This window comes from Cavia porcellus, unplaced genomic scaffold, assembly GCF_034190915.1.
Source record: "Cavia porcellus strain 051 isolate PalLab524CR breed Dunkin Hartley unplaced genomic scaffold, mCavPor4.1 scaffold_18, whole genome shotgun sequence".
Lineage (NCBI taxonomy): Eukaryota > Metazoa > Chordata > Mammalia > Rodentia > Caviidae > Cavia > Cavia porcellus.
The window spans coordinates 71293244-71316298 of record NW_026947501.1 but is presented as its reverse complement, the minus strand read 5'-3'; the positions used below and the strand labels follow the sequence as shown (position 1 = coordinate 71316298).

Sequence of the window (23055 nt, the reverse complement as noted above, 5' to 3'; positions counted from 1 at the left end):
TGCACCTCCAGCTGGGTTTTAGCATCGTGGTAGGTGGTCCCCCCTTCCTGGTGTGCTTTTCCTTTGTGGTCCTTTCCCTTGTGACTTGGGCTGCACCTACCGACTTGCTCATGAGGCCTGGGAGACAGCAGATGTGACGGCATGTCACTTGCACAGTGGGGTCCAGCCAGACTGCCTTTCACCTCGGGTGCTCTCTTCACTGCCTCTCCCCAGCAGTCTGAGGTCACTGGTTGCCTTGGTGTGAGTGACCCTCGTGCTATAAGGACCTGAGAGCAGCCAGCAGCCAGCAGCTGGCCAGGAATGGCAGCTTGTGAATGACCACAGGAGTGATCTTGGGAGCAGACCCCCTAGTCAGGCCTTTCCATAAGACGTCAGCACAGCCAGTGGTATGCTGAAGCCTCAGGAAGACCATGAGCCCAGTGACACCAGGCTGGGTTCTGCTCCACAGAACTGATGATGGTGAATCTCAGCCTCCGGGCTCGGGGGTTATTTGTTATGCAGTCACAGAAGATGAATGCAGTGGGCTATGAGGGTTGACAGCACTATAACCTGACTTTGTTTCCTAACTTGGGCCTAGAATTTCCCACCTGGGCCCTGTTGCTGTAGGGACCCTTGCTCCAAGAGTTCAGGAGCAAGAAATTAGGAACCTGTGCTGAAACTGCCCTGGAGAACCTTGTGTGTCACTGCCTGGGGAAGAAAGGTGCCCCATTGCTGACACCACCAAGTGGACCTCAGGGTCTCAGACCAGGTCTGGGATTTCCATACAAAGCGTGCGTCCAACTCTTAGTCAGTGAACCCAGGTTTACCGCCCCATAGACAGTTCTGTTTATATCAGGAAGACTGGTAGGAGAGATGGATCTGATTGAGGTCAGTAGACTTGAGTTTCCTCCGAGCTCATGTAGCTCCTCTAGTGGTTGACTAGGTGGTGAGCCTCTTGGGTGTAGAAGTAAGCACAGGCTGGATCATGCATCTTGTCTGGGTCAGGCTGAATTTATTAATTTATTAACCCAACACATATTTGTTGAGCAGCTGCTTATTGGCTTCAGTTTGAAATCCTATATGTAAGGATGATTTGACACACAACAGCTCAAATAAATAGGGATTTTGTTTTTCTACTTAACAGGCAATTTGGGGATAGGTGATCATTGTTTTAGTGCAAGGATCAGAATCCTTCTCATTCTTTTGACTTCTCCTTATGGTTGCAAGATGGCCACTGTGGCTCCAGCAATCAAGTGTGTTCAAGAATGGTCTCTGCTGTTGAGAGACAGCATCGGCTGGGGCTGTTTCTTTACCAAGAGAGCAAAAACTTACCTAGAAGCCAGGAGTGTGCTGCAAAGTCTTCATACCAACATTTTGGGGCTGAAGAGGAAGGGGAAGTCCAGATCTTTTACAAGTGCTGATTTTTGTTGTATAAATGTTCCTTTAGGGCGTGAGTTCAGACTACCAAGACAATGTCGCTGACCACAGAGTCAAAGAGAGACACCAATAGCACAGTTATCTGATGTTTCTATCACACAGATGCAGGGCATGTAAAATCCTCCAGGGCATAGAGAACAGCAAACTAATAGCAAAATAAGGAGGGAATAATGAGTTTTGACCATTTATTATCTCTGCTTAAATATATTTTTTCAATTGCAAGGTCACATAAGTTCATCTTTCAGTGGTGAATGTATTCGAGCCCAGAGTCCCAAATTCCCGAATGATGGGGGACCGACACCAGTGCCCCAAGGGGGTGACAGGACCGCCCGCTCAGTCCCTCCCTAAAGAATGTCTTCATTCTTTCCGTGGACGCTTGCTGTGTGACCCGCTCCCTATTGGAGCAGCATCACCCAAGAGGCTGGACTTGTAATTTTACTGGTTGCTTGTAGTTTTGTCGCCCACTGTACCCACCTCGGAATTTTGCTCCCGCCTTGTGATTTTGCTCTGTAAAACCTCTGTGAAGCGGAGTCCTTGGGAACTCAGTTTCGAGTCTCCTCCTGTCTCTCAATAAAGCTTCCTTCTGTTAGCCTCTCTCATTCATTCTTAGAATTAGTCCTTCCATTTGGCGAATCTGACATCCAGTGGGTTGGGAGTTATGTTTATTCCCGCTGTGTGGCTTCCACTGTCCCTTCCTCAGTGAAATCACAGGCCACCCTGGGTACATGGAAGACTGGGATGGCAAGGACTCCTGCAGCAGAGTGTGGCCAGGATGAGGGAGCCAGGGTGGCCGTGCAATCTCCTGGCCACCCATCACCCTGGAACAAAGCTGTGCTGCACACCAAAGGCACCTGGAGCCCAGCCAGGAGCCAGCCATGTCCATTTCTGCTTCCATGGGGGACGCCATGGCTGAGGCCAGAAAGCAGGAGCACAGGATGCCGGGATAGAGTGTAATGGAACAGGGGCTCACGGCCTTGCGTTCATTTCTGATTGTTTCATGACAAATCACCACAAGCATGGACACTGGGAACAGCACAGTCTTCCGTAGTTTGAGGTTTCGGTGGAACCAGCTGGTCCTCCACTTGGGTCCCTGCAGCATCAGCCGATATGCTGGCTGCATCCCCAGCGGGTCCCAGCGCACTCAGATTCTTAGTGGAATTCTTTTCCCCAGCCTTCGTGACCAAGAGTCCAGCTTTGGTCTGCCCTAGCTGCAGGCTTCCTTTGTTTCTGGGGTCCCTTTTTGCCTAGGGTCCTTTCCAGGACTCACTTAGCAGGCCCAGCCTTCTTTGTGCACGCAGTGGAGCCCTGCATGGCCTTTGCCACCGACTACTACTTAGAATCCAGGCACAGCTTCTGCCTGCACTCCAGGGTCAGGGTCACCTGGAGTGTGGCTGCCACAGCTGTACACGGTGAGGGGTAATGACAGACAGGGTGAGAGGGGAGTATAGTGGACCGTGCAGCAGTGCAGAGGCCTCTGGCCAGGTGACACCTTTTATAGTTATAGGTTACTTTATGGTCCTGATCCCTGAGTACCTCCCTAATTGTTGCATGGGGCCTTGCCTGGGGAAGGGTGAGGGGCTGCCTTTGGACATGGGGGACTTCTCTTGGCAAATGGGATTAGAGTCCAGCTTGACACAGTGCACATGTGAGTGTGGGGTCCCCTGGTGTGTGCAGGCAGCTGGGCATGGGTGGGCATCAGCCTCCCTGGGTGCCTTCAGGGTGCCAGGTCTGGTGCTGAGCACAGATCCAGCCAGAGTGGGCTTCTGGGGTCCTTTGGAGGTCCCACCTCCCTGGGGGCTGGGTCACTCAGACAGGAACTTCCTGCAGCACTGCAGCGCGTGGAAGGAGGGGAAGGAGGGAGACTGGATCGCGGGCTTCCCCTGAGCGGCAGTGGGGTGGAGAGGCTGTTTACCTGGGGAGAATGTGGAGGACAGGTTGGGGAGCTTGAAGGAAGCATTTTGTTTTGGCCATGACAAGCTTGTGAGGCCTCCTGGACCTGACCAGAGTGTGGGCAGCGGCTTAAGCCTGGGCTAGGCTGACACTTCTGGGGAGGGGTCCACACACACAGGGAAGGCCCCTGGCTCAGCAGGGGCTCCCACCAGGTGCAGGTGGCCAAGGGGGCACCCTGGAGGTGGAGCAGCAGTCAACTGGGTAGAAGGGATCCCAGAGCATAGGGTTACTTTCCAGAAAGCTTAAACTAGAAGAGGGCAAAGGTTTGAAGGCATGGACAGATGGGGTGGAGGTTGGGGGCCGCACAAAGCAGAGTTCTGAGACACATTTATCATGCCTTAGAGTGAGACGCGGAAATGGTTCAGCCCGGCCAAACCCTAAAGGTTTGCTTCTGTTCGCGTCTAATGAACACCTACATGCTTCGAAATGTTTGCAGAATGACTACAAAATGAACCAGGGATTGGGATTAAGTGCCTTCGGGCAGCACGTGATCTCGTTCCATAGGCCTCAGTATTCCTGTGTAGAAATCAGGCATGCCTTGCTCCAAGACCTACAGACCCAAGCTCGGGGTTTGGGACGAGCCCCGCGGGCTTTCTGACGGTCTTCAGCAGCTGCAAACTGGGCAGCTGCGGGACAGCGTCGCGCCGGACCTCCGCCTCCTCCCTCGCGGCCCCGCCCAACCTCCCTTTGTTTCTCTCGGCCCCGTCCCCTCTACACAGCTCCCTTCCTATTGGCCGGGGATCGTTCTACGGGGCGGGGCGCGGGTGGTGGGCGGGGCTCGGGTGCGCCTGCGCAGTGTTCTCCGCACACAGCGCCTAGTCGAGTGTCGGTCCGCGCCGAGCCGGGCCGAGCCGGGACTCGCAGAGGCGGCGCCGCCCCGCCCCGGGCTCCATTGTTGAGGCGGCTGCGCGTGCGGTGCAGTGCGGTGCCGGTGAGGTGTTGCGATCGCGGGCACCGCGAGCTGGAGGTGAGGCGCGGGGCGGGGGTTCGTGGTTAGTCAGGGTGCGTCGGGGTTCGGCGGGGTCCGGCGGGGTGCGTCGGGGTCCGGCGGGGTGCGGCGGGGTTCGGCGGGGTCCGGCGGGGTCCGGGTTCGGGCCGGGTTCCAGGCGCGATCGAGGTCCGAGAGTTGCACTGGGGTCCTGGGTCCTGCGGGGTCCTGGACCCGATCGGGATCCCCGGGCCTGGCGGGGTCCTGGGTGGAACTGAAGAGCAGGCCCCGCGGCGGCGGTACGGGTCCGGGTGCGGGGTCTCTGCCCCGGATGCGGTAGCCTGGCCGGGTCGGACACACGCGCCCCACGTTGTCCCCCTGGGCTGCGCTCAGGGCCCCGCGCCTGCCGAGACGTGCGCAGGCTGGTCCAGTCTTTCTCCTCCAGCGCGGTTTGTCGAGGGCCACTGCGTGCACCCGCGCGCCCGGCTCCTGCCTTGTCTCCTTCTTGGTGTTATCTGTTCCCTGCGTGTGTATGTGTGGCCGTAGGGAACCGCGTGGAGAGGCGCGTGGAGTCTCCGTCACGCTGTGTGTGGGGTTCTGTCTCTGCCCCCCCCCCCCATGGTTTTGGCAAGCTCCCTGATTGTCGTGACATCTGCGCGCGTGGGGTCCTACAGAGGAATCCCCACCCCCGTGGTCTGCCCAGATCCCACTGCCGCGGGCCGCGTCTGTGTTGGGGTTGTCGTTAGGCGCCCAGGTGCGCGGGGTGCAGCTGGCCTACGGAACTGTCACCGGCTCCTTGATCGATTGTCCACTGTGCCAAGTGGCAGAGACCAGGAGCAGGCGGCCAGCTGCCTGCCTTCAGTTGCTGGGCTGGGAACCACAGCGTCCTGCTCCACCGGGGCCTGCATTTGGGAGCCGCGCGGCCCCAGTGCCCCAACGCTTCTGGATTTCTTTCGTTAGGATTGGCAAGGAAAAAAAATCTGGAAAGCCAGAGTCAACTTTAGCTCTCAGGGCCTAGAGAGTGCAGGAAACTCTCCCAAGAATTTGGCGGGCTGGAAAATGTGTTTGAAGCCGAGTCCACACCCAGGGAAGGAGGCCAAGACTGCTCCAGTCCGAGGTCAGATCTCTGAAGGCAGCGCTGGGGTGAGGTCCGAGGGGCGGGGGACTCAAGCCCGAGGGAAGGCGCCCTCTCTAGGAAGCAGCCCCAGAGGAAGCCTGTGTGTCCTTTCATTCCACTCTTCCACACACCTATTGTGTTGGGGCCAAAATCAGACCGGACAGCCTTTGCTTTTAAGAGCCTGTGGTGGGATTGAAAAACCAGGGGATTTAGCTGGCGCTGAGCTCTGACACCCAAGCTGAAATGTTTCTACTCAAGAGAGGCTCACTGGTAGCCATCAGGGGCCCAGCAGAGCCGCCCAGAGCCCCGGGGGCCTCTGCTGCCTCCCCGCCTCTGCTCCCAGCCTTTCTTACTGTGCAAGGTTCTCCCGGAAGCCTTCCCTGGTCCGGCCCGGGTTTCTGCCCTCCCGACCACAGCCCAGGTTGGGGCAGTGAGTGGCTGCCCCAGGGCAGCAGGGCAGCAGGACCCTGAGCCCGGAGGGAGCCCTGACATGAGTGATCTTTCTGTACAGTGAGCGCAAATCCTCTCTGCAGAGGGTTTTTAGGTTGATTTCTTGCTGTTGCACAGTGCAGATTAGAATTTAGTGAGTCTAATTTTGGCTCTAGAATGAGCTGACTTGTTTCTGGACGGGCTGCTCTGTGGATGGCTTCTAAGAACCTCAGCCCTCCACCTTGAACTCTCCCCACCAAATGCAGCAGAGGAAAGTTGAGGGCCTAAAGAGCAACATTCCTTCTCTTTCCTTCTAGTTTCCTTGTCTTCTCCCTTCCCTCCCCTACTTCTTCCTCCTGTTCCTTCTTCCTTTCTGTTTCTCTCCTCTCTCTTTCTCTCCTTCCTCGGTTTCTTTTTTTCTTTCTCTTTGTAGTAGTGAGGTCTGAACCCAGGATTTGCTGACCCTGAGCTATATCTCTATCCTTTGTGTGGCTTATTTTGAGACAAGGTCTCAAAAATTAGTTCACCAGGCTGGCCTGGAACTTTGGTCCTCCTGCCTCAGCCTCCTCAGCTGGCATTACAGTTCTGTGCAACCACATCTAGGTCATTTTGGTTTCTTCTGAAAAAAGCCAGTATATAAACTGTCAGTGCTATGGACAGACATCCATGACAAACCTAAAGGGACACTTTTGGTGTTCTCTTTTGTATCCTTCATGTTATTCAGTGTGTTTACTTGCCACATTTTCAGTATATCAAATTGCTGTGTTCCTTTCCCTGAAATTGTTGAGTATGTGTGTTTTTTCAGGACCATTTTGCTAGTCTGTGTTTTTTATTGTTTGTTTTGTTTTTTGGTCAGTCTTTTAAGTGTCATATGAAATCCTCCAACTGTAACAATTGTACATCAGTAACAGAGATTTTATTTTGGAGAATCTGAAATATATGGAATTTTAAGAGTGCTTGGCTTAAAAAAAAAAAGAGTGCTTGGCTTTGTACAAGACTGTAAAAAAGCATAATTTAAATGAGGACTTACAAAACTACTTATCAGATGTGAAATGACCTAAGGGGAGTTTGATTCGAAGCCCTTTCAAATATTAAATCCTTTTCAGCTTGTCTGTGTGGTGCGGTGGGACTTTGGTTTGCTTGAGTTTGCTCAAGCCACGTACCTTTGAGGCTTCAGGGTTTCCTGTGCGTTGGTGTTTTGGGTGATTCCAGGGATTAAAAATAGGTAATAGCTGTCTGGCCACGTGGTGATGCTCCTGGGTTACAGTTTTGACTTATGAGGATATTTTACCTTTTTGATTTCTGCTTTTGTTTTTTTAGGGTTAGCAATGGTGCATACACTGCACATTGCCACCCCCAAATCAGTCACCCAGAGCACGGGACATCTGCGTTCCATCCTCCACACAACATGGGCACAAACGTTTCTCTTCTGTGAGCTTAGGGAGATTAGTAGTAGAACTATCTTTTACGTATGTGGTTTCTTTCAGCTTCTCACTCTGGTGAGGCAGTGTGTTCTTTTCTTTAAAGTGCGCTTTGTCCTATGCTTCTTTCTTGTGGTTTCTTTTGTTAGGGAATCTTATTAAAATTAAAAGGATCTTCAAAACCCAACTGGATTTTCTTTGTGATGCGCCCAGATTTTAATGTTTTGATTGGAACTGAACTAGTTAATGCTGGCTCTTCCCTGGGGCTACTTTCTGTCTTGGCAGGCTTGGTTTTTTTTTTTTTTTTTTTTTTTTTTTGTCTTTTTGACTATGCAGTTCGGGTTGGCCTTGAGCTCACTATGTATGTAGCCCAGGCTGGTCTCGAACTTGCAACGATCCTCCTGCCTCAGCCTTCCGAGTGCTGGGACTACAGACATGTGCTTTGGTTGTCTTTTTGAGACAGGGTCTTGCTCTGTGGCTCAGGTTGGCCTCGAACTCACTTTGTAATCCAGGCTGGCCGTGAGTTCAAGCGTGAGTCCTTGAGATCATAGCTGCCCTCCCTGCCTCACTTGAGCAAACGGTTTCTTCTTTAAAGTTTCCATTTGAAAGTCCCAGTTCCACGGACAGCTGTGGCTGTGTGCACACGTGCAGGTCGGGGTACCTCAGAAGCTTTTTGGTTATTGCCAGGATGTAGACATGAATTGCAGATTAAGGACGACTTACCTTGTTCCCTGGGGCAGGGGTCCATGTAGGAATGTGACCCGGTCAGGGGAGATTTTGGGCAGCCGAGTTCCTAAGCGCCAACCCACTGGGAAGGAGGCTCAGATGTTTGTGATACCTCTCCTACCTAACTCGGGTGATTGTTTCGAGAAGTAAATGAGATTAGGAAAGCAGTGGAATTTTCTAAATGATAAAGTGTGTTGCCAAAGATTTCAAAAATGCTTCATGAAGATTTAAGGCCTCTAAGCTAGATGTGGTGATCACATCCAAAGTCCCAGCCTGGTGAGAGGCTGAGGCAGGAGGGTGGCGTGAGCCCAGATGGGGCAGTTTAGGGAGACCCTGTTTCAAAATAAAGCAAAAAATTTTAGAAAGGGTCGGGCATGTGGGTCAAATGATGGCGCTGGGCTCAGTCCCCAGCATGGGCATGCATGCACATACACACCTAGGTTGATTTTTCTGTAAAATGCCACATGTTTCACGCGCTCAATCCCCTTAGAATGTGTGTTAGGCAGTTTCATTAGCTTGTTCTCTGGCTTCACCCGGCCAGTGTTGTTTGGTCTGAGTCTTGGGGATTCTGCAAGTTCCTGTTTCAGTCCCCACTGGTTTTTGTGAGCGAATCAGACCTGCAGATTTGACCATCACACAGGCTCTTCAGCCGTGTTCATCTCCACAAGCCTTGCTTTAAGAAAGTCTACTCTGGGGCTGGGGATTTAGCTCAGCGGCATAAGCGCCTGCCTTGCAAGCAGCCAGTCGTGAGTTCGATCCCTGGTACCGATAAAAACGAAAAAGACCAAAAAAAAGAAAGTCTACTCTGTTTCTTGACATCTCGGGTCCTGAGTGACCTGAGGCCAGGCAGCCAGGGATCAAGGGCAGGGAAGCACTCAGCTCCGTGCCTCCGAGGACTTACACTTTCTGTGCCAATGCTGAGTTTTGGAATCCCACACGGCATCTGCTGTCGGTGAAGGGCCAAAGCTCGGGCCTGGGACCTAGGACTCCAGCAGGAAGAGGTGGGGCTCGGAGCAGGGGAAGGAGCAGACCTGACCTGGTCTGGGGCAGGGGAGCGGGTGCTGGGAGAGGTTCCTGTGGGGCTGGGTTGGGCTTGGTGTGCACTGAGCCCTGCGTGTGATGAGACAGGCTGTAACAGCAGGTGTGTGTGTTAAGGAAAGACAGTGAATTACCGAAAAGCTAAACTGCAAGTGTTCTGAGCAGTGCGTAATCCACAGTCTGCATGTTGCAGAACAAGTCCGGAATCTGTTGTTTGGGGTAGAATCCTGCCAGCCCTACCATCTGATTCAAGGAAGTCAACAGACTTTCTTCTGATGCCCTCGGTGTGCCACCGCGTCGGGCACTGATGCTGGCAGCACTGTGTTCGTCTCCTCTGCTGCTGGGGAAACCACCACAGATGTGATGGCTTCACCTCACACGCTCACTCTCCGGCTCTGTGCGGGTCTGACCTGGTCTCCCTGGCGCGGGTCCAGCCGGGCTCCCTGTGGAGGCTCCGGGAAGGACCATAGTTGAGCTCCTGTGGGTCATCGGCTCGGTGCAGGTCCTTGCACAGGGCCAGGTCTCCATGCCTTTGTGTGCTGCCAGCTGGGGACATTGTGCTCCTAGTGGCCTCTCTCAGGCTGCTGCCAATGGCCCGTCTGTACAGCACGGGAGGGGACTGTGCCCCTGCTCCGGCTGTCTGCTTCTCCTGTGTGAATTGCTCCTCTACCCCAAGAAAGCGGATTGGATCTACACACCCAGATAATCCGGATAACCTCCCTCTCTGTGGTGTGCAGCGGAGACCCTTTTGTAGTTATTTCCTTGATCATAGACTGCAGCGATTAGGGCGTGGGTGTCCAGTGAGCTAGTCGTTCTGCCTCCGCAATTACTCCATCCCCTTATTACATCCTGTGAGGTGTTACTGTTACCTTTGGTTAATGGAGACGTTCACTAAGGCCCCCAAATTTTAAGCAAATTGGCAGAACACTGAGATCTGTTCTAAATGACAGGCTTCTCCTGACTCCAGTTGGTCAGTTTTACAGCAGTGGCCGTAGATCAGTCAGAAACAGCTCGGTTCTATGTTTTGGAGCACTTAAGTGGCCTGCTATGATTACAGGAGTTCTGCCCAGGATTGTTAGAACAATTCCTGTACTTGGGAAACACCAGTGCATGGAGCCTGGGACCAGCAGGGCCCTGATGGGGGGAGAAGTGTGGGATCCCTTCCCAGGGCGGAGACGGCTAAGTGGGTGTAGAGCACTCTTCCTAGGTCAAAGCAAAACCTAAGAGGGAGTCTGTGCCCTTGGTGATGGCTGGGGGGCTGGGGGGCAGCTGTGGACAGGGAAGCTGATGCCAGTGAGGTCACCCCAAATGCTTCATGGCCTTGTTTATATGGAAACGTGTTTGGTAAATTTCATGAATCCCCCCCCCCCATAGTAAATAACAAGCCCTGCTTTGCAGTAAATTTCCTGTAAGAACCCATGGTCTGGGCTGGGGATACAACTCCGTGTAGAACATTTGCCTAGTGTTTGTGGGGCTCTGGGTTCCAGCCCCAGCCCCAAACAAGCAACCAAAACAAAACAAATAAAACAACCCCAAAACAAAAAACAAGAACCTACAGCCCTAAGATTCTTGTCTTAGCCCGCAGGATTTATAAACTCCGAGGCAGAGGGTTTGTGTGTGTTCACTGGGAAAGAAGTTCTAGCTTTCCAGACGTTTTCAAAGTGGTTGGATTCCAAACAGTTTGAGGATACACCACCCAGTATGATATCCTTGTTGGTGAAGTATCAGATTTTGTTTAAATATCAAATACCACTTTCTAAAGAAAGTTATACGGGCACATAGTTTTAGGGTCAAAAGTTCTTCAAGACTTAGAACAAAAACATAGCAATTATCTACCCTGCCCTTCTCCACATGGACTCCGTCCCCGCAGGCCATCACTGCTCCGAGGGGTGTGAGTGTGTGTGTGTGTGTGTGTGTGTGTGTGTGTGTGTGTGTGTGTTTGCGTTTCTGTAGGCCTCACATTTGGGAGGAGAAAACTTAGGCCGCTTACTCTGCCACCCCTGATCTTCTGTGTCTGTCCTCCTGATCTAATCGTCCTGCTATTGTGATGGGGTAAGGAATCCGAGTTTGCTCTTGGTTTGATCTTCATCTGCCTGGTTCCTGGCCCGAAGCCCTCGAGGCTCTCGTGACTGCTGAGTGTCGGGAGTGGTGGGAACCTTGTTCCTTAGGCAGTTTGGTCCTACTCCTGGTCCTGACACTAGCATTGAGCTCTCCGGCATCTCTGGAGCACTAAGGCTGTGTTTTGTGTTACAGGGAGCTGGCTGGGCTGAGGGGTCAGCATCAGAGGGGTCAGCACCAGAGCCGGCTTGGCTGCCAGAACAACCAAGGCACCATGGTGTGGGAGATTTCAGGCCCACCCTCAGCTTCCTGGGAGGGTGCAGGGGTGGAGATGGAGTTAGTTAGTTAGGTCGCCAGGCCGCCTGCATAATGAGATGAGCAAAATTCTGAACTGCAGGCCTGAGAGCTTTCCTCTAGAGAGCCTGGGAGGGGTGGCACATCCAGAGGGCACCCTGTCCCGCACCACATCCCTCTCTGGGCTCCTCCTAAGTTGGATCCTTTTAAATAAGCTGGTGCTAGAACTGAGCTCTCAGCCCTGGGCCGGGACAGCCCACGGCAGGAGCTGTCAATGTGCACTCCTGTAGGCTGGGCTGGTCCCAGTCCCTGTACCCTCCTCCCATTCATTTACTTACTTATCAAGCACCTTCTCTGTGTGGGGGGGGCATCAGCTGCACCCTGCCCAAGTGGGGTGAGGTGCCATAAGGTGCAGGGCAGAGTGTCTGATGGATTGTAGAAGTGACGAGGTGGCCCAAGAGGTGGAACAGTCTCCTGGGACTTCAGCTGAGCTCACAAGGGTGGAAGGGAAGGAACCTGGGAGGAGGCATGAGATTGCTGCAGGGAACTGGGCACAGAGGCCTTCTTAGCTCGGGAAGACCCCAGGTAGCTGGTCTTAGCTGCGTCCTTCCCGGATCCCTCAGCATCCTGAGAGAGCGTCACCCTGATGTCCCCAGCACCCTGCACATCCTTGTCTTGCCATGATGATGAGCAGAGTGGGGTGGCTGGGGCCGTTGGAGAGGAGTGCATGGCTGTGGCCTACATGGATAGCTGTCCGGTGTGACCCCGGGCAGTGAAGCCGCCTGCCCTTTGAGGCTCCAGCCCCACGTTCCTTTGGAGGAAACAGAGCCGCTCTGCAAACCCCAGATGTTTCACCTGAGAAGATTCACTCTGCCGAGGGAGACGCACTTGCTGTGTCCTGATTATCAGCTAGGGCCTTTCTTGGACATCCTGAGCCTGTGCCCATCACAAAAGGGTAAACAGTGGACCAAGACAATGGATCCCCAGCGCTTCAGGCAGTGCCAAGCAGGCTGTGAGCCCCAAGCACAGTGGTGCTCATCGGTGTGGTCCATGGTAATTGGGCTGCTCTCAGAGGGGGAAACCAGCGAGGGTTTGTCCAGCCTGGATCTCGGGCAGGAGCTGAATGGAGGAGTTTGGGAAAAGGTGGCTGAGACACGGCTGTGCTGAGGAATGAAAAGGGATGTGCTACTATGAAATAAGCAAAATTTGGGCTGTGGGTTTACAGTCCGAGATTCACCTGACCTCAGGTCTTCCTGGATCGAACAGTAAGGAGGGTTTTGGTGCTGTGTTGGGGTGGCTGGCATTGGTGGCAGTGTGACTGCAACCACGGCTGCAGGCAGCAGAGTGAACCTCTGCTGTGCGGGGAATGGCCCTGCCACTCGAACTGTGGCCTGGTTTGTGCAGAACGGACAGCGTGGAGACTAATTATTACACAGAGTGGGGTCGCAGGGCCTGGGGCTGCCTTCACTGACCTCGGGAAGAGTCAGCAATGAGCCTGGAGGGAGACTTCTGCCCAGTGTCACTGATCACTGCTCTGGAGAATTGCATGGTGAGTCCAGCGCTTGGGGTCAGATTATGTGTGCATGTTGGTTTACAAATTTCAGGTGACAGAGAAATACATACTTTAGGGTCAGAAGCCAGTCTTTGCACCTCCTCTTAAGGTGATGATTGCTAATAGTTTTGTGTGAATTTTTGTGCATGGCAAATACAAAATGTGAGTCCTGGATGTATTTAATAATAGCCAGTGGTACTTGTTCATTTAACACATTGAACTCAATCTCAGTGTTTTAAATGTGTAACTCCTTTCACTTTTAGAGCAGTGCCATCACTGTGACCATCTAGGAAACCGAGGCACAGAGAGACTGGAGGCCATGTCCAACATCACACAGGCAGCAGAAGCCTGGGAGCCTGGGCAGCCTGACCTCAGAGTCTTTCGTGGTCACGCCACGTGGGCTGCCCAAAGCTCACCTCCTACACGATTTTTTTACCCCCAAGCCTAAAGCTGAGCCTCAGAATTGCTCCACATCCTGCAGGGAGCCCCGAGGCAGCCTCACGATCTTGGCCCTGGGTGGGAGAGGAGAGGACACAGCAGACACCCTGGACTGCAGACATGGGCGGCAGGTGTCAGTGCTGGGGCCCTCCCGCCTCTCACCCTTTACCCTGTGTGCCTGTTGTAAAGGGCCCCTCTCTGAGCTGATGCATGCAGCATCCTCCCTCCCCGGCCTGTGCTTCTCTGCCCGTGTCTGAATAGTGTCCTGGTCACACTCAGATGTCTCCGGATGGCTTTCAGTGAGGTCTGGTGGGGTAGGGGTCACACATTGCATCTTAGTTCTGATTCTGAGGAGGATTTGGGGAGATCCAATAGCCCGTCCGAGTCCTCTACAAATAGATGTATGGGGTGGTGTAGAAAAATCACTTTTTAATTACGAATCTGGTCATGTATTGGAAGCCACTTGTGCCTAAGGCGAAAACTCAGAGCCTGTTTTGTGTCTCCCATCTGGTGTGTCCAGGGGAGCGAGGGTCCCTCTGAGACTTGCCATGCTCCCTGGCAAGTGGGACAGGACAGGAGGCCCTGGTGCTGTGCAGCTCTGTCTGCCAACTGCAGTTAGTGGGGCTGTGCTGTACATGTGCCATCAGAGATGCAGGCAGAGGCCGAGGGAGCTGCGAGTGTTGCTGATGGCTGCGTGATTACCAGCGGGAAGGTGAGGAACTTGGGGAGCTCGGGGTCTGGCTTCTGAGGCCTTTATGGCTCCCTAAGGCTCGGACCCTCCCACTGCTCTGGAACTGACTGCTACGTGCAGACTTGGCTGCTCCAGGCTGTCAAGTTGTCTGTGTGACTGACCTGGGGGAGAAGCTGGTGAGTGGGACAGATCCTTTGTGGGAATCAAGAGACTGTCCCCACACGAGGGCAGGCTCTCCTTCCTCAGAGCCTGCGCTGTCACCGCACTTGGCAGAGAGAGGCCCACAGGGGACCCTATGCCTTGTGGTGTCAAGGAACGGCCTGGACAAGCCTAACAGAGGCCATCACCCCAGAGGTCAAAGGTCCTGGCCAGGAGCCAGCGTCGCCTGTGAGGGGTTGCAGGTGCCCTAGGTTGGAATCAGGGGGATGACTTAGGGCAGTGGGCGGCCACTGACAAAGCCTGCACCAGGGCCCATCACTGTGGCCCCTGCAGGTCCCAGAGATGGCGCCCGAGTCCCACCCATCCACCTGGCAGGCTGTTGTCCTGGCCGTGGGTCCCGTACCGCCTGGCTCCCGGCAGGTGGTTGCAGGCTGTGGCCGAGCCCCATTTTTATGTATGGTCTGGGCTTTCTTGTGTCAGGAGGAATATTAAGTTACAGATCGCATATGTTGGAAACTTCTGGAGTGTGTTTCCTGGAAGAAGTTTTTCACACTGGAGTTTAATCAGGAACGGTGAAAACAGGTGGCCGTTAACCCGGAGGGACGGCTGGAAGCAGGAGGCCCCAGTGTGGCCTGGCACCTTGGTGTCCATTCCTGAGGCTGACCCCAAAGCGTCCTGCGTCCCTGTGTACCTTGCCTTCATGAAGCCTGGTTTCCTCAGAATCTGGCAGCTTGCATTTGTGACCTTTACTGGTGCAATAGGGCCTGGAATTGGTGACTCAAGAGGGGTCCTGGAGGGCAGCTGCTCAGCTCCCTGACTGACGGGTAGTGGGGTCCAGCCTCACCCCGGCTTTGCCAGGGCCCGGGGCGTGGGAGGCCGGAGGTGTGGCCTGACCTGGTGGGTGGTGTGGCTGTGCTGAAGCTCCCTTTGACTCTTTCTCAGGAAACCATGGACTGGCCTCAGATGTCATCGGAAATACAAAGTGCACTCACCGGTTCTAGGGTGCTATCTCCCTCCTCCTGCCATCTACTGGAGGGACCTTGCTGTGGACTGGATCTTGTGACCCAAATGCGTGTGACAGAGACCAGCCCTGGTAGGTAGGGCCTGAGTCCTTGGAGGTGGCTTTGGCCACAGCAGGACCCGGGCAGGGACTGTGTGCAGGGTTCGATCCCTCAAGAAGAGACAGGGCGCCTGTTCCCTGTCCTTGCGCGTGGGGACACTGGTGAGCGGGGCAGGGGGAGCGGCCTCCCTGGGCCCTGAATTTCCTGGTCCGTGTTCTTGGACATCCAGTACCCGGCCCATGAGAAGTGGTCTCTGTTGTTTCACCCGACTAACACAGCCGTGCCTCCAGGGTGCTGCCGGTTGCTCCATCCCCTCTTGTTTCCGCTTGTGCCCCTCCCATCTATCCGGATTAAGTGTCACACGACACAGCCTTGCCTTCAGTGTTCCTCGGGTTTTCACACTCTTGGGGATTTTTCTGCTGCTCAGATGAAGTGCAGAGTCCTTGGCTCGGCAGTCAAGGCTCCCGATCTGGGTGCAGTCTACAAGTTAGGGTTTCATTGTTTTCGGTTTAATACCATCCACTTTATGCTCCACCTAGTAGGTTAAACTAAAGCCCTTTCCTGGAGCCCCTTCTAGGAGCCATGCTCGCGGCTTGTTCTTTTCCCACTCCTCGTCTCTGCTTGCCTAGAGGCTGTGGTTGCTCCCGCCTTTTCAGCCTGCTCCACACTGAGAGCTTCTCAGGGGCCCTCTCCAGTCTGGAGCTGCCCGCTCACCCATGGGACGCTGCTATAGTTTAACTTTTTCCTCTCAGACGTGGTTAAAGTACCTGACTTAAGCCAGATGTTGTCTTTGTTTCTGAGCTTAGATTTTGAATCTAAGCAGTGGAGCCACGTCCCCAGAGCCCTGGTGTGGACAGGAAGTCCCACGCCAGCACTGCCTCGTGGCTGCTGTTCCCACATGTAAAGCCTTTCCAGGGACCTTGGAGGGATCACGCATTTCCTGCTGAGAGGACCCTCGGTGTGAACACCTTCCTGTTTAGCTGGTCATATTTCCCCCAAGATTTCAAAGACTATTTTGCGAGGCAAGTATGGCTTAGCACTTATGTCTGCTTCCTTAATGATACTAAATTCTCGTTCGTTTTTTCCTCCATGACAGTGACCGCATATAGACTGCCTATAGGTTTGTCGTCACCCAGGGACCAGGACCTTGGGATGGTTGACTGCAAACCCATTTACAAATGTGCTCAGGAGAGATAGCGCAGTGGGTCCCATCTCCACACAGACGAGCTGGAGAATGTGGCTCCGAAACGGGTCTGCACATGCATGCATGGCGGCCCCACGTTTTTGCTTGGAGTGGGTCTGGTTGGATTTGTCCCGAGCGCCCTGCCTGAGTGATCAGGTATCTCCTCTGGGTAAGCAGAGCAGACTTTTCCCACCGGAAGAGAACATTTGTTTGCTCCAGGTATTGCCACAGGGCCGTGGGGGTCAGGGCAGGGCTGGCTGGGCTTTGTGGCTGAGAAGTGGAGGTGCCGTCAGAGCGCCTCTGTGACATGTGGGATGACAGGGTGCCATGGCGCCCATACTCGGGGTGCTCCACCTCCGAGGGTTTGTGCTGCCCTGCCCCGTGCTGTCTCGGCCAGCTGTGCTTGGGTGTCTGCGTAGGAGGGCAGGGCATCAGCCCTTGCCACCCTGTATTTATAGCAGCTGGTGCCTCCTGTGTGGGTCCGTTTAGGGGGCATGGTCTGCAGGTCTCCATGAAAACCACTTCTGCCCACCTTCGGTGTTTCCCCAGGTGAGGAAGCTGGCCCCTGGGCAGGATAGGCTGCCTGCCTAGCAGAGGGCCTGCAGAGCCAGCCAGCTACCTTCCCTCATCCGCCTCTCTCTCTCCTTGCTTCTCCTCCTCCTCCTCTGCTTTGGAAAACATTTCCTTCGGAAGATCGGGCGGCTGCTTTGGGTCCTTTGCCGTGCGTTGCCAGTCAGGTAGTTGCTGAGTCCTGTGCTGCTTCTTCTGTGGCTCCTCTGTTTTCCAAGCTAGAAATGCTTTTCTCTGTTGTCGAGGATGCTGTCCACCCTCGCTGTCCACATTACAAAGGATGGAGCTTTCCAGGCATAAATGACCCGACTTCCAAAGTGTCCAATTCAGTTTTCCTGATAAGCACGTGCTTTCTCTCAGAAACGGGCTCCCTTATCTGCAGGAGGCCCACGGCACTCAGAGAGAAACTTGGTATCTGCATTCTGAGGTCAGGAGAGAGCCCCTGAGCGAGGACCTGGAGCACCGGGTGTTACTGGGCAAAAAAGTGCTGGTTCTGGGACAGAAAGGTATTCTGTCTTTGTTCTAATGCACATGTCCTTGGAAAAGTCACCTGATTCCTTGAGTTCGGTTTTGTCCTCTTAAGAAAACAAAGAAGAAACTGAGGAGCCCTAGGCACTGTGTCACACGAGGTCACCTGGAGGGGCAGGCAAGATGCGCCTGAGGCTGCTCTGCATCTGCAAGGTGGCACACACGTGAGGGGGCGGCATGCGGGGCGCTGCCGCCACCACCGTGTGTGGCCCCTAAGAAGGACACTGACAGAGCTGCTTGGTGACCGCCCATGGTGACCTCACGTGGTCCCCACTCAGGACCCCTGGGGTTCTGTGAGTGCAGAGCAGTCCCCGCCTGCCCCGCTGTGGGTCGGTGCCCTGCTGTGGCTGGGGTTCTCTCCCTAAGGACCCCTTCTCGGAGGGCAGGGTCGCTGCTGACCCCATGCTGCCAGTCTGTGTGCTGGGAGCCTTGGAGGGGGATAAGAGGGTCTGCTCACGCCCAGCCTGCTTCTGGCAGAGGTGACCAGCATGGCAAGCAGCAGCCTCGGGGACAGCTGGGCCGTGTTAGCCGAGGGCTTCTATGGTTGCTCTGGCCTCTGAACAGCCAGCGGCAGAGCTGCCAGGGCTCGAGAGCTCCTGGGGCTGTGGGGGGTAAGCCAGGGAACTAAAAGAGCCAGGAAGAAAACCTGCTCCACCTGCCCTGGCCCCCGGTGGCTGCCTGGAGGCCTGGTTGGAACAGGCCTCCACACCCTGCAAGGCCTTCTGGACCTCTGTGACAGAGTCAGGGACCTCGGGGTCCAGATGAGACTCAGGGTAGCAACCAACCTGGGACCTCGGCGGATCTGCAGCAACCAAGAGATTGGATTGGCGTTTGAGAGATGATCCTGTGCAGAAGGGGGCCTCGGGCTGCACCTGCGTGGTCCCTGAGCTGTTGTGGACAGGATGGGTGTGTGTTTGTGTTTGGTGCTTTCACGAGAATGAGAAGAGCTGCTGGGCATGGTGGCACACACTTGTAGTTCTAGTCACTTGGGAGGCTGAAGCAAGGAGGATCTCAGGTTCATCCCACCCTGGCCAATTTAGTGAGACCCTGACTCAGAATAAAAAAAATAAAAACAGGGCTGGGCGTGTAGCTCAGTGCAGAAACCCTGGGTTCAATCCCTAGTCCTGCAAAAAGAAAAAAAGTGGGGTGGGGGGGCAGCCAGCCAGGGCAGTACCTCCTGTAATCTCAGTACTAAAAGGCTGAGGCAGAAGGGTCATGGGTGTGCTGTGTAAGGTGGAAAGCCTGTTGTCAAGGTGGGTTTTGGGGTAGGGTGTGCTGTCAGTGTGGCCAACAGTCAGATGCAAATTTCTGTCATTCAGAATTCTCACGGCATCCGGGAGATACAGGAAGTTGTCTGTCTGGAAACCTCCCCAGAATATTTCTCTACCTGGGGTTTATTTGGTTTGGACTGGAGCAAGTCCTTGATGTTGGTGTTCTTTGTCCCTCGAGCAGAGAGAACTGTAAACCTTTGTTGGGGTGCCGAGGACGCAGCCTTGCTTCCCAGCACTCAGGGCCCTGGTTGAGTTTGAGGCACTTAGGTGCAGCTGTCGCCATGGAAGATCCCCTGGCGCTGTGCTGCACCTGGGGACCTGGATGCCCCGCAAAAGCAGCACCCAGTGTTGCGCAGGTGGATGATCCGTAGGTGCTTTGGGTGCCTGAAGGGGCGGTGGAGTGCCACATCCTGCCCCGACTGCCATGAGGTTCCTTTCAGTTGTTGGTTTATTCTGGCCTCTAGCTGTTCTGCCCTCTCTTCTCGGAGCAGTCACTGGACAGCCGCATGAACCACCGCGGCCCAGCCTCCTGGCCAGAGGACCTTGTGTGACGCTCTCCTGAGGTGTGTGTTTGGCACATTGGTCGCACCGTGTTGCACGCTGCTGCTGCTGCTGTGGAGCAGCTGGTACAGAGTCGGCTACCTGTGCTTTGCTTGGCAGCCGGGTACTTGGGGGCAGGTTTAGAAACTGGCCTGCACCTGACTTTCTTCATCTTGAAAGCGGGCAACCAAAGGCTTTGCTTTTCCCCAGGGTTCTTCTGAGATTTTTTAGATAAGTTGGTCAAAGGTAGCAAATGTACCCTTGGCCCATGAAGGATGTCTTTGGTTTTTATTGGAAGGCGAATTCATTACCTAAACACCGGCCCCTTGAAAACCTTGAGTTTCAAATGAATGCAGCCAGAACATTGTAGGGTTGGCTGATTCCCACTGCAGACTGGATTTCCTGTCCGTGTGGGGCCAGCGCTGGGGCTTTGCTCATTTCTTTAGCTTCCCTTGCCGAGCTGAGCATCCTGTAGGGAACATCCCGCAGCGTCCCTGCTGCGCTGGGGGAGTCCACTGCAGGAAGCCCTCTGTGCCTGGCCCATGGCGTTACCCAGCTCCGAGGGGCACAGTGGGGCCTCCCCGGGCCTCTCTGGGCCGCCGCAGTCTTGTCCCAGCTCTCTCCCCGCTCTGCCGACTTTCTTCTTCTCTTCCTTGGTTGGCTGTAGCTTGTTTCTGAGCAAGGACCGGTTGCCCAGGTCCCAGTCCCCAGCTCTTGCTTGCAGTGTCTGGCGCCTGTTAGGTGCTCTCTGTTATGAGGAAGTGATAATGGGTGGGAACCGGGAAGCTCTGTGGCCGGGGCTGCGTGGTGTGACTCGTTTAGGGTGAGCCCTGGAAGTTTGATCTCACCTCCTGGTGTTTGAATGCACCTGACCTGTGCTGCGGGGACCCATAGGAGCCAGGGGCAGGCTCAGGAACTCTGCTGCTCAGCTGTGTGACTTTGCTTCGGTGACTTCCAGCCACCCTGAAAGATGCAGTAGTGCTTCACCTCATGTGACTTTCTGTCCCCAAGGACCAACTGAGGCTCGAAGGGAAGGACCCAGCAAGAGTGCAGGAGCCCGGAGAGGCGCTCTGCGGCCATGCTGGGGTTGCCCAAATGCTCCCGCTGCCTGTGGGGCTCCTCTTGCTGGGAGCTGAGGGACCAGGCTCTGGTCTCTCATTGCGAATGCTAGTCATGGTTTCTTGCATTTGTATTTTGCAACTAGTTCAGAAGGAATTTTAAAATCATAACTCATCCCATCCTTCGATTACAGCAGCAAGCAAAAACACCAAAACGACCACCAGGATTTGGAGGCAGGTTTATTTACGTCAGTGGGCACCGATCAGGGTCACTCTAGGAATATCAGGCCCTGATCCCTGGTGCTCTAGGGCTTTTTTATGTGCAAAGAAGGTGTGCAGGCGAGATGGCCTGGCAGTTCTGGGCAGCTGGCAGGGTGAGGTCATTGGTTACCAGGGAGCCTGATGGTCATCAGTGTATGAACCCTGGCACAGTGGTACAGTCAGGCATTTTGTGTGTTTGGTTACGCTCTTTGGCACAGAGGTTGAGCCATGAAGCAGTTTCAGAGTGAGGCACTTTCAAAAGAACAAAGTTTTAAAATGAGCAGTTTCTCCTGTGAGCGGCAGGATGGGCGTCTTCCTAGCTTCTGTTTTCAGGTGATTTTCCAGTGACCTTGGCAGCTCAGAGCCTAACCAGGGGCTCGGCCACTGAGCTGGTATCTCCACTCTGGCTTCCTTCAAGCTGCCCCTGCGTGTGAGGCTCAGGGCCTGTGCCCTGTCCCGCCTCCTTCTCCTGGCCCCAGCTCACTGAGGTCAGAGCCGTCTGTAGGGTCAGTGGGATCGCACTTTCGAGGCGCTGTGTTTGTCGCTGTCCCTTTCCAGCATGAGCTGCTGCCAGGGCCCTTGCCGTTGTCATCCATGTGGCCACCGCAGCTCCAGGCTCGGTGTGTGGACCATGGTACATGCATCATTGATGGACACTGTCCTCAGTGGCCACCTGCGGCTTTCACAAAACGACAGCAGGATTAATTGAATTTTTATCTAAGACATTCAGAAAGAAATCTCTTTATGAAGGTTGCCCTGTGTCTGCACGGCAGTTACATTTCAGCATGGAAAAGCAGCTGTGTGCCTGGAGGCCTCTGGGCTTACCTCATGGGACAGATGAATTTAATTTGTTGTGTATGACTGTAATCTCTTTCTGTGGTTTTATTAGACCTGCTCCCAAATGGAATAGCTTTTTCTATAAAAGTCACACTTACTTTCTGAGAAGTATGACACTAATTTTACAGAACAGTCGTCGAAAGATTACCTGCCAGGAACCAGAGACGTGGCCAGGCTCACGCCTCGGGTTCGGGCCCTTGAAGCCCTGGAGAGAGCGAGGAGTTGGGCACGGGGGTCCTTCTGGCCGCAGTTAGGGCAGGAAGGTGGGTTTCTGCGGCTTCCAAGAGGGCATGTGTGCGCAGGTGACAGCCTGGTCCCTGCTCCCTCGTACGCGGGCTCTGCCTTTGGCCGCGCCTGGATGTCTTCCTTTCCCGTTCTCCATGGATCAGAAGACAGCGTGTGAAGGCGCAGACCCACTCTTTTTCCTTCCCCAGTGCTGGGTCTGGAACCCAGGGCCTCGTGCCCACAAGGAGAGTGCGCCGCAGCCCTAGTCCCTGCTCCTGTTTCTGAAGCTCCGCTAACCAGCCTGAGCCACCACCGACTTGTTTAATTCTCACTGTGCCAGGAGGCTTGTGATCCTATTGTTGTTATGGCACCAAAAAGTTAAACCTGTTGTTGAGGTCCTAGAACTTCTTTTAAAAAGGTTTTGGCTTGACACTTAGTAGCTTTACATTTTTATGGGGCTGTAAAGTGTAACATTATAATCTAGAAGAGCACCTTGATTTTATGTAGCTGTCTTACATGCTGTGAGTGTTCTTTGGCCTGTTAGACTGTTAATCTCTGTTTATGATCACTAACTTGATAAGGACTTATACAATAAATAGATGCATCTTTTGCTGGCAAGAAGTTTTTAAAAAGAGGGTAGAGGGGAAAGGGAAGAAGAGCTGAGATGTGTTGCGTCCTTGTGCCGATTCCCCACAGTGAATGTAATCATTATGTGCTGCAAACATGTATTGGTAAAAGTAAGAAAAAATAAAAAACTGTGACCGTTGGATGCCTGAGTACACTGTGTAGCTGGGAGTGGTGGTCCCCATCTGTATATCCCAGCACTCAGGAGGCCGAGGCAGGAGAATCCTGGCGTTCAAGGCCAGTCTGAACTGCACAGTGAGATCCTGTCTCAAACGAAACAAAACAAAGCAGATCAAACAATTTTAAAAAATATCTTGTCAATCAGTTTGGTGTTCCTGGCATATTTGTCACTCAGATGCTTCTTTTGTGGTGTTGGGGCATTAAAATCCCTTCTTCTGACATGGCAGAGGGGCATCTCAGAGGAGAAGTGGCTCATGGCACAGCAGGGCAGGCAGAGGGCGGCAAGGAAGGCAGTAGGCCCCCGGCCTCTTCCTGCCCTCTTGTCCCATCCAGGCTACCATAGGGTGGTAGCACGCACACCTGGGGTGGGGTGTCTTTAACCCCAGCACCACATGCTTAGCCCACATCACACACTCTAGATCCTGCCATTTCTGAAAGCGCCCCCCCCCACAATGGCCGCATGAGGTTTGGGGGACATCTAAATAGAAGCCATAACATGG

General features: G+C 54.1%; 1 protein-coding gene across 5 annotated transcripts in view; it reads left to right on the top strand.

The window, feature by feature from the left end:
* Window positions 1-4199: 4199 nt before the first annotated feature.
* Afap1 (actin filament associated protein 1) overlaps window positions 4200-23055 on the top strand; it is a 101623-nt gene continuing 82767 nt past the window's right edge. The window contains exon 1 of one of the 5 annotated variants that reach the window (XM_023566827.2): window positions 4200-4333. Coding sequence is in view for 4 of the 5 variants with exons in the window: in XM_063230225.1 (XP_063086295.1) it covers window positions 15166-15310 (145 nt within the window). In the remaining variant the exon portion in view is untranslated. Of the gene's footprint in view, window positions 4334-15149; window positions 15311-23055 lie in introns of those variants that run through there. The other 4 variants (XM_063230225.1, XM_063230223.1, XM_063230226.1 and 1 more) reach the window with 4 other exon arrangements.